The 10,038-nt window shown below is 41.5% G+C and overlaps 2 protein-coding genes across 2 annotated transcripts; both read right to left on the reverse strand.

Annotated features, from left to right (window-relative positions):
* Window positions 1–944: 944 nt before the first annotated feature.
* Window positions 945–4,657, reverse strand: LOC120787168 (homeodomain-interacting protein kinase 1-like). Its single transcript, XM_040122864.1, has 11 exons — window positions 4,466–4,657; window positions 3,835–4,023; window positions 3,431–3,612; window positions 3,143–3,266; window positions 2,378–2,487; window positions 2,147–2,228; window positions 1,834–2,028; window positions 1,656–1,741; window positions 1,361–1,462; window positions 1,172–1,254; window positions 945–1,067 (listed from the first exon to the last, which is right to left on the reverse strand). Exons 1-11 carry the CDS (start codon window positions 4,655–4,657, stop codon window positions 949–951), a joined length of 1,464 nt encoding a protein of 487 aa, XP_039978798.1. The 3' UTR covers window positions 945–948.
* A 4,074-nt stretch (window positions 4,658–8,731) lies between these two features.
* Window positions 8,732–9,813, reverse strand: LOC120787169 (homeodomain-interacting protein kinase 2-like). The gene is made up of 5 exons (XM_040122865.1): window positions 9,641–9,813; window positions 9,439–9,504; window positions 9,144–9,245; window positions 8,955–9,037; window positions 8,732–8,850 (listed from the first exon to the last, which is right to left on the reverse strand). Exons 1-5 carry the CDS (start codon window positions 9,811–9,813, stop codon window positions 8,732–8,734), a joined length of 543 nt encoding a protein of 180 aa, XP_039978799.1.
* Between the last annotated feature and the right edge of the window lie 225 nt (window positions 9,814–10,038).

Consider the following 10,038-nt stretch of genomic DNA (forward strand, 5'->3'; position numbering starts at 1 on the left):
ACTGAGCCTGTTTACGTGGCGCTTATGTTATTATAACATAAGCTGTTACCGAGTGTCACTGCTTTCCAACCTAGTAGAGTGTCAAATACATGGCAATCCTGAAATTTAAGCCCATGTTCTGTGGAAAGATGTTTCAGCACATTACTAGTGTTTCCACCTTGAGTTGAAATTTCCATTTTGCAGACATTACAGTTTTCCCACAGGTTGAGAATTTACTTGTGGTGGTGGGTGGCGCAGCGCGTGACTGTTGTGCGTGCGGAGACTGACTGTAAAAGAGAGTGTAACCCAGGTTATTTTCTGGAGTTACAATTACAAACACCATACATGCAGGCAATGGCAAGTTTCTAGCGTCATCGATGCTGGAAACTTCCCATCGCCTGCATTGACAAAAAGGAATTGATAAGCTCGAGGCATATGATTCCCATGGTTTGGACAATTTGGAAGCGGTTCTCTAGTTTCTTTCTCAATTACCATTCTAATTGAGACTAGTAGCATCCAGGACAGACTTCCACAGTGGATATGTCAGATCTGAACGGGGTTTTGTACAATGTGTTTTTGTACTATATACAATGTCCTGTATATCATTGCTGTGTCATTGAAAAAATTCTCAAAGAAACATATCCAGATATTACAAGATTTAGTGACGATTTAAAGTCCTCACTCAACCTAAGAGACATGTCTTTGGAATGTGGGAGGAAACCAGAACCCCTGGAGAAAACCCACGCAGACATGGGGAGAACATGCAAACTCCACACAGAAAAGACCAGGAGCCGGTTGCACCAGCTTTCGAGGGCAATAATTCAAACCCAGGATCTTCTTCTGTGAGGCCACAATGCTATTCATTGAGCCACCATGCTGCCCATATGGAGAACTACAAATACTTTTATAGCAAGACACCTGAGATCAAATTCTCAACTGTTCTGCTATGAAAGCATTCGTAATAAGTCTTTACTCCACTACGTTGTCCGCGTAACAGCAGGAGCAGAATGTCCTCTTCATCCAAGAGAAGAAGCGTTTGAAGCAGTTCTTCCTCTTCTCCCTCTTCTTCTTCTGGTCCTCGCTGTCATCTGAAAATCAGAAGGACAAGAAATACATCAACCATCCTCAGAATACAACAAAAATGTGGAATTTCAATACAGTACGGAAAAGAGTTAAGATGAGTTTTTCTCACCAGGGGTGGTGGTAGGGAGCTCTGCGTTGTCCGGGTCTATCCTGGTGTTCAGAGCAGAAGCAGGAGTTGCAGCCACGTGGGAACTAAACGTATAAATGCACACTGAGTTAGTAAGTTAGTCCTTTTAAGGGCACAATCGCTTTCTTCTGTTGAAGGCATGAGTGTCACAATCAGAATAAAAAACCTCACCTCATTTCAGCATCCTCTTTAGGTGTCTCCTCCAGGGGGATTCTGTTCATGGGGGCTGCAGGCCGAACCATGATGACACCCGGTGGCAGTGATTCATCTGAGCTGTTGAATTAAGACAGATACAATTAATCACACGCACTATATGTAGCAGCCTATGGCCGGGGGAATCCAGTATTTTTCTTTTAAGACTAATAAATGATGTTCTTAATCATGAAACCAATCAATAGCATTGACTCAGTGGAAACAGGACCCCATCACCTCCATCTTAGTTGATGAAGGATGAGTTAACACTTACCTGTCATCGACCTGGGTCGTCTGGTTGGTCCTGGTCTGGCTGCTGCTGCTCGGTTCAGGATCAGAGCTAGCAAAGAGAAACTCACACTGTTACGTTTATATCAAAAAGACACAGTATGAAAATATGCAAATCAGCCAATGTACAAAGGATTCATTTATCACTTGCTGTGCCTACTAACGTCTGATAAAAACACACGCTTACCAGGAGCTGAGGTGGAGCTGCTGTTGAGGTAGCTCTTGGTAATGAAGGGATGGTTGAGAATACCAGCGGGGGTGATTCTCTCATTTCCATCCCACTGGAGCATGGCCTTCAACAGCTCAATACATTCCCTCCTCTCATCCGCCTCTTCCAGGTTGTCCATCTCCAGACGCATCTAGTTTAGGAAACAGTTGGAGAGTACAACAGTGGTCAAGTCATCTTCCTAAATTATGAAAAGACAATGACTGAAAGTCAGTGTTCAGCAGCTAGCTACCGCTTCCTTAACCACCTACCGTTTTCGTTTCATCCAGAGCGGAAGGTGTACAACCTGTTGTCCGTGGAGTAATTTCTTGGACCCCAATACTCCTCACTTGTCTAAATAAGGGTAAAAGCATTTAAGATACATGTATTTCTCAACAGATGTTACCAATTAAGTTTGATAACCACAGGGAAACTTTAAGCTATCTAAAGTAAGATTCATGACGAAATAATGATTGAAAACAGTCAAAGCATGGGTATTTTACCTTGAGCATCCACTGGTCAGAATCGCTTTCTTAAAACACATATGCGATTTCAGTCCTGCATTGAGGAGATGCTGCGGCGGTGGACCCAGGAGGTCGATGATGAATCGGAACTAGAGACAAAGCACAGCAATTGCAACAAGTGCTTTATAACTACCAAACATGAGGAATGACACACAGTAGGATATCAGATCTAAAATGAATCAAACATGAAAAACAAAACATAACAAATAAAATCCAGTCTGTAAAGCTGTATGCTTCCAAAAGAGATTAGAAATACAACACTGATCTGTCTAGCCTCATTTCCTTGTCTGTGTTGTTGTTGTTTTGTCCTCCCAGTTAGAAATGCCCAGTTTCCAATGCAGGTCCTGTCTCTCCTAAACTCATGTTCTACCAGCTTGAGGCTATAGATTGGTTATCTGTGTTTTTTTAGCTTGAAGGACTCAAGCTGAACCACGGATTTTGTATTATATGTTCCTCGCATTTTCTTCCTTGTCAAAACCTGGTGCCTACATTCCCGGACTTCCACTCGACCACTGACAGTTCAGTTGGAGATTTGGATGTGTTATGCTAGTTACGATTAGTGTAGCTTTGAGCCACTAGGCTCAGGCAGAGATGAGGAACAGACTACGGAGGTCTATTAGGTTCTCTTCTTAAGATAACGAAGTGAGGCTGGCCATTCAGGAAGGGTTCACTGATGCAGCAGTACATGATCTATTATGAAAAGATGGAAAAGCAAACAGAGTCCTTTTATATAAAATTACTTACTGCGTCATACTCATTTCTCACAGGGAAGAGCACACGACCAAACACCATGATCGCCATCACGCAGCCCAGCGACCAGGTGTCTATGGCCTCTGAAAATGGGAGTCCAATATTGATTTCTGGAGCTCTGAATGTGGAAGAAAAACGTTGAATGAAATAAGGAACGTTGTCATATTTTAAGGATTAAACAAAAAAAGGTAGTTACAAACTAAATAGAAGCATCAGTAAAAAATAACTATGAAGCCCTGAATTGAAGATTTCTTAGTTTTAATAGGGATCAGTGTTTCTTACCTATATTGGGGTGTCTGGTGAACCCTGCCCTGCTTGGCTTGAGACCGGAACATAGCCAAGCCGAAGTCAATCAGTTTGATCCTGAAGGGCTGTCTCACCTGATCCACCAACATGATGTTGTCTATTTTTACATCGGTGTGGATTATGCCAACTCCCTTCAGGGCATCGAAAGCTGTTGCCATCTGCAAGAAATAATAATAACAATAATATTAGTGATAAGCTTTATTTATGGAAAACTTTTGTTAGGGAAACTTCTAGAACATAAAAACAGAAGCAACAGTTACAAATATGCTTAAACCACAAAAACTGTCATCTATAATACTATTTACCGTGAGTTCAAGCTCAGAGTGGACCACAGTTCAAAACTGACAGTGTTAAGTTTTGCTTTCTAGCTGTTGTCATACCTGTTGAATAACGGTTCTGATGTCCCGTAGACGCATTGGGCCTTTCAAGTCCAGCAGGTAGTGCTGCAGGCTGATGTCCAACATCTCAAATACCAGGCTCAGCTGACTGTTCACGTTGAACTCACCATAATACTTGATGATGTTGAACTTGTCCAGGTTGTGGTCCATGAGGACCGTCAGCACGAATGCCTGGGGAAACATGACAAGTTTGTTAATTCCCATGGACTAATCAGCCCTCCTCAAAACAACATCAACAATAATAACATAATCATCCCTACTAGTAGTTCTACCCAGAAATGGTAGGAAACAAGTTCTGTGACGAGACAAATGGATTAAATGAGGGGTTTTTTGAGTAGACATCTGGCACATGACTTGCATCTGGCCCAGTTTGGTGGTAAACAGCTGGAATTGCACACAGACTACTAGTATGAAGTGTAAGGGAGCTTTCACAGTCTGTGCTCTCCATGAATGGTCTGGGAAACTAAACTAATCTGGCCCCTTCTTGGTTTTGTCTAGTATGTAATGTGTAGTCATTTTGTTATGACATGTCATCAGTACATACCCCACTCTACCCCGATTTTCAAAAATGTTTCTTTTTTCAACTGTAAAATCAAAATCGACAGTGTCCCACCTCCCATTGCTGATTCTTTGTGTGCTCAGAGATCTTTACAGCCACGATTCTTCCAGTGCTCTGTTTTACACATTTGTACACTATTCCAAATCCGCCTAGTCCCAGAATTTCCAGGCACTTGTAGCTTCTAGGGATTGGGAGAGAGTGTCGAGGGGGGCGTTCAGGGGAAGAAGATGACGATGAACGGTCCATGGTTGTATATCTTTGTCACAGACAAGTGGAAGTAAAATGTGAAAAAAAGAGAAGAACTGGTTACTTTCACTAATTTAAAGAGATTATAATCTATTTAATACTTGTTAAACACCAAAGTTTTAATCTGTGTATTTGGTTTCTCCTCAAAATAGGTTCCTATATGTCTCGACTATTCACCAGTAATGCATTATACCACTGAAATTATAATAGATAAGGTCTTGTGGCCCCTGTCTGGAACAGGGACCCTGTGTCAAAATCTAGTTGTAAAATCATTCAGTTTGTATGGTGCTTACATGGTGCATATGCCCAAATAGCTTTGTGTTATGGGAATGCTGCCTGGTTTCACTTATCAAGCCGTGACCAAAACTGAGCACATTCACAATTTAGCACTTTTTTTTGCACTTAATAATAAAAAGTTGTGAAATATAATCTACACTTTCACAAATTATAAGACAACTGCAACACTGAGTGCTGCATGTTTCCCCTTCCTTCATCTGGTAGAAAGTTCCAGGGTATCTGGAGCTCCAAAATATTTGCCAAATCAAAGACAACAGTAGAGTTACTTACCTCTCACCGTTCGATTTCAAAGTTTGTTTTAAATGTAAACGTTGTTGACCTTGATCGTGATTCAGTGCTTGTGTATGGTCCAGTTGAACTGAGTAGAATGAGCAGACTTCACCCCTTATGTGTTTTGTGACATGAGTTCTAGAACACATTTATGATGTCGTCAACAATTCTAGTTTTTCCTTGAAGAGTGCATCATGTACAGGAACCTCACAACAACATTCACTTGAATATAAACTAGACTGAGTGATTTTTTAATGAAATATAATCCTAAATGAAAAGTTTTTACTTTCATATAAGTGTAAAACCAGCACAGAGTGGATGGGTTGGAACACCTGCAGGAACACCTGCAGAAAGTATCAAACAGCAAGACAACAAACGATGACCCCCTTTTTGATGTCTAGCTTAAAATGACTGACTGTGAAACCAAAGAAAAGAGACAGCAAGGACACCTGCTACAGGTTCAGGGGGTTAGGGTCCAGGGGGCCAAAAACACCGGGCTTTAGGGTTTAAGAAAGGAGTGAAGAGAGAAGGGAAAACAAAAACGCTGAACGCTCGTTCACCAAGGAATAGTTAGAGCACATAATCCCCCTAAAACAACAGCTGTCATTTTTACATTTCTGTGTGTATTAAAGAAATCAGATATGTATGACCTGTTAATTAGTTAACTAGCTGTTTCCCTCTGCTTTCAGTCTTTATGCCAAGATAGGCTAAACACTTCCTGACACCGACTCTGTGCTCCATGCATACACTTGGGATCTTCTCATCTCAGTCTCAGAAAGAAAGTGTACAAGCGCATATGACCAGAATGTTCAACAGCTTCTTTCACTTGAACAGTGAATGCATTCAAAAAACATTTGCCCAGATTTGCTAAGGATAGTTTCAGTACCCAATTAAATTACTGGCCCATAACATCACATCAAACATTGGGAGTTAGAGAGATTAATTGTAAAACTGGAGACAAACCATCACCACTGAAGTTCAGGATTAAAATGTATTTTCCTCTTACTTTACTTCATTACACATGCTGGGCCAGAGCACCTCACAAAACTAACAGCTGGGCTAATACATTTTCAATTAAATCAGTTCAAAATGTAAAACGATGCTGCAACAAATGATTTAATGATTTAATTATGGAGCAACACATTACTCCTACCTTTTCTGGCACTGACCCACTGAATATTTAGCTATATCAAAGTATTGAGTAGATAATGATAATCTATTGCAGCCATGACAAGGCTTAGAGTGAGAGTTTAACTTTAGAAATTATGCAATCTTTGTAACTACATCTCTGCAACTATATTACTGAATCCCTTCACTGGCTTTATGACCCTTCTCCACTCGGGCTCCTGTTACAATTAGCTAAATGCTAAACAGTAGCTTAGCATTTCCCATAATACGATAATTGCCACTTGTATATGCAGTTCCCACTATTCAGTAAAAGTTTCAGTCTCACTTTAAAGTCTAAACCCCTGGGAGCAGGCCTTAGAGGCTTCAGACGGTCCTAATGTTGGCACTAGAGGAAAAGTCTTTTACGGGTCTGCAATTTTACAGTAATTCATAATAATTACTCAAGAAACTTCCGATGAATTTACAGTTACATAGCCATTGTTTTCAAAGATGTTGATTGCATATGCTTGTGTGTGACTGACTGTGTATTGTTGACGGCAGGAGGCGGTGAATTTTGTCTATAATAGTTCGAGTTTTTTCATTAAAGAAGTTCATGAAATATCATCATCACTAGGTACGCTGGGTCGACTCGCACCAGCTACTGGGGGCTGGCTAATAACCGTAGCTAGAGATTGGGTTTCCATGGTGCCAAGCCTCGCCTCTATCACTGCAAATAAACCACATTTATTACATGTACTATTATCGCTAAAGGACGCAGAGGTGTAACTAAGCATAAGACACACCGAGCGAGAGAGGAGCAGATTGAGAAGCAGAGAGAGAAGCCATCGCTAACTGCTAACCTAAAGTAACTGGCCGATCTGAATAGCGTATAAACAACTATGAAGTAGCGAGAAAATCTCTAAAGGAAGGAGAGAGCTATGATTGCTTAGGCAGAAGAATGTAGGTTTAAATGTAAATCAGGTCATTAGACTCTGTAATGAAGTAAATAGCAACGTTTACTGGGTGAAGGCAGGGCAGCAAAACTCGCTACCAGTCACACAAACGTTGGCAAACAAAAACAATACATTACGCCTACCTCAGCACGTCGGTAGCATATCTTTCGTACATTTCGAGTTTACTTACATCTAAATCCCCAGCAACATTACTGTAATCTATAATATTATGATTAGGGATGGGAATTGATAAGATTTTATCGATACCAATGTCATAATCCAATCTGCTTAACAGTCCGACTCTTCTTATTTCCCTTGATTCCTGATCAGTTTTTGTGGGGAAAAAGTGTGAACACAGGTTGCAGCCTGAGAGCTAGCTGTAGCAAAAGTCTGCCTGTTATCATCTAAAATGGATGAAATGAGACAATATTTCTACAGTGTTCGGTTTCATTCAGGTTTTAATAGTCAAAGAAAAATTCTACTGAGCCTGCCTACGTGGCGCTTATGTTATTATAACATAAGCTGTTACCGAGTGTCACTGCTTTCCAACCTAGTAGAGTGTCAAATACATGGCAATCCTGAAATTTAAGCCCATGTTCTGTGGAAAGATGTTTCAGCACATTACTAGTGTTTCCACCTTGAGTTGAAATTTCCATTTTGCAGACATTACAGTTTTCCCACAGGTTGAGAATTTACTTGTGGTGGTGGGTGGTGGCCAGCGTGACTGTTGTGCGTGCGGAGACTGACTGTAAAAGAGAGTGTAACCCAGGTTATTTTCTGGAGTTACAATTACAAACACCATACATGCAGGCAATGGCAAGTTTCTAGCGTCATCGATGCTGGAAACTTCCCATCGCCTGCATTGACAAAAAGGAATTGATAAGCTCGGAGGCATATGATTCCCATGGTTTGGACAATTTGGAAGCGGTTCTCTAGTTTCTTTCTCAATTACCATTCTAATTGAGACTAGTAGCATCCAGGACAGACTTCCACAGTGGATATGTCAGATCTGAACGGGGTTTTGTACAATGTGTTTTTGTACTATATACAATGTCCTGTATATCATTGCTGTGTCATTGAATCTACACGTTTCCTAGAAAAAATTCTCAAAGAAACATATCCAGATATTACAAGATTTAGTGACGATTTAAAGTCCTCACTCAACCTAAGAGACATGTCTTTGGAATGTGGGAGGAAACCAGAACCCCTGGAGAAAACCCACGCAGACATGGGGAGAACATGCAAACTCCACACAGAAAAGACCAGGAGCCGGTTGCACCAGCTTTCGAGGGCAATAATTCAAACCCAGGATCTTCTTCTGTGAGGCCACAATGCTATTCATTGAGCCACCATGCTGCCCATATGGAGAACTACAAATACTTTTATAGCAAGACACCTGAGATCAAATTCTCAGCTGGTCTGCTATGAAAGCATTCGTAATAAGTCTTTACTCCACTACGTTGTCCGCGTAACAGCAGGAGCAGAATGTCCTCTTCATCCAAGAGAAGAAGCGTTTGAAGCAGTTCTTCCTCTTCTCCCTCTTCTTCTTCTGGTCCTCGCTGTCATCTGAAAATCAGAAGGACAAGAAATACATCAACCATCCTCAGAATACAACAAAAATGTGGAATTTCAATACAGTACGGAAAAGAGTTAAGATGAGTTTTTCTCACCAGGGGTGGTGGTAGGGAGCTCTGCGTTGTCCGGGTCTATCCTGGTGTTCAGAGCAGAAGCAGGAGTTGCAGCCACGTGGGAACTAAACGTATAAATGCACACTGAGTTAGTAAGTTAGTCCTTTTAAGGGCACAATCGCTTTCTTCTGTTGAAGGCATGAGTGTCACAATCAGAATAAAAAACCTCACCTCATTTCAGCATCCTCTTTAGGTGTCTCCTCCAGGGGGATTCTGTTCATGGGGGCTGCAGGCCGAACCATGATGACACCCGGTGGCAGTGATTCATCTGAGCTGTTGAATTAAGACAGATACAATTAATCACACGCACTATATGTAGCAGCCTATGGCCGGGGGAATCCAGTATTTTTCTTTTAAGACTAATAAATGATGTTCTTAATCATGAAACCAATCAATAGCATTGACTCAGTGGAAACAGGACCCCATCACCTCCATCTTAGTTGATGAAGGATGAGTTAACACTTACCTGTCATCGACCTGGGTCGTCTGGTTGGTCCTGGTCTGGCTGCTGCTGCTCGGTTCAGGATCAGAGCTAGCAAAAGAGAAACTCACACTGTTACGTTTATATCAAAAAGACACAGTATGAAAATATGCAAATCAGCCAATGTACAAAGGATTCATTTATCACTTGCTGTGCCTACTAACGTCTGATAAAAACACACGCTTACCAGGAGCTGAGGTGGGAGCTGCTGTTGAGGTAGCTCTTGGTAATGAAGGGATGGTTGAGAATACCAGCGGGGGTGATTCTCTCATTTCCATCCCACTGGAGCATGGCCTTCAACAGCTCAATACATTCCCTCCTCTCATCCGCCTCTTCCAGGTTGTCCATCTCCAGACGCATCTAGTTTAGGAAACAGTTGGAGAGTACAACAGTGGTCAAGTCATCTTCCTAAATTATGAAAAGACAATGACTGAAAGTCAGTGTTCAGCAGCTAGCTACCGCTTCCTTAACCACCTACCGTTTTCGTTTCATCCAGAGAGCGGAAGGTGTACAACCTGTTGTCCGTGGAGTAATTTCTTGGACCCCAATACTCCTCACTTGTCTAAATAAGGGTAAAAGCATTTA

This window comes from Xiphias gladius, unplaced genomic scaffold (genome assembly GCF_016859285.1).
Source record: "Xiphias gladius isolate SHS-SW01 ecotype Sanya breed wild unplaced genomic scaffold, ASM1685928v1 HiC_scaffold_1210, whole genome shotgun sequence".
In the NCBI taxonomy this organism is placed as follows: Eukaryota; Metazoa; Chordata; class Actinopteri; order Istiophoriformes; family Xiphiidae; genus Xiphias; species Xiphias gladius.

What these genes read in the sequence shown, in the direction of transcription:
- LOC120787168 (XM_040122864.1), bottom strand. Translation starts at nt 4,657, where the DNA reads ATGGACCGTTCATCGTCATCTTCTTCCCCTGAACGCCCCCCTCGACAC. An exon ending in CTGACCAGTGGATGCTCAAG is followed by an intron (nt 2,229 to 2,377) that starts GTAAAATACCCA and finishes ACCCTTATTTAG; the next exon opens with ACAAGTGAGGAGTATTGGGG. An exon ending in ACGACCCAGGTCGATGACAG is followed by an intron (nt 1,463 to 1,655) that starts GTAAGTGTTAAC and finishes TTAATTCAACAG; the next exon opens with CTCAGATGAATCACTGCCAC.
- LOC120787169 (XM_040122865.1), bottom strand. Translation starts at nt 9,813, where the DNA reads ATGCGTCTGGAGATGGACAACCTGGAAGAGGCGGATGAGAGGAGGGAA. An exon ending in ACGACCCAGGTCGATGACAG is followed by an intron (nt 9,246 to 9,438) that starts GTAAGTGTTAAC and finishes TTAATTCAACAG; the next exon opens with CTCAGATGAATCACTGCCAC. An exon ending in AAAGAGGATGCTGAAATGAG is followed by an intron (nt 9,038 to 9,143) that starts GTGAGGTTTTTT and finishes TTATACGTTTAG; the next exon opens with TTCCCACGTGGCTGCAACTC.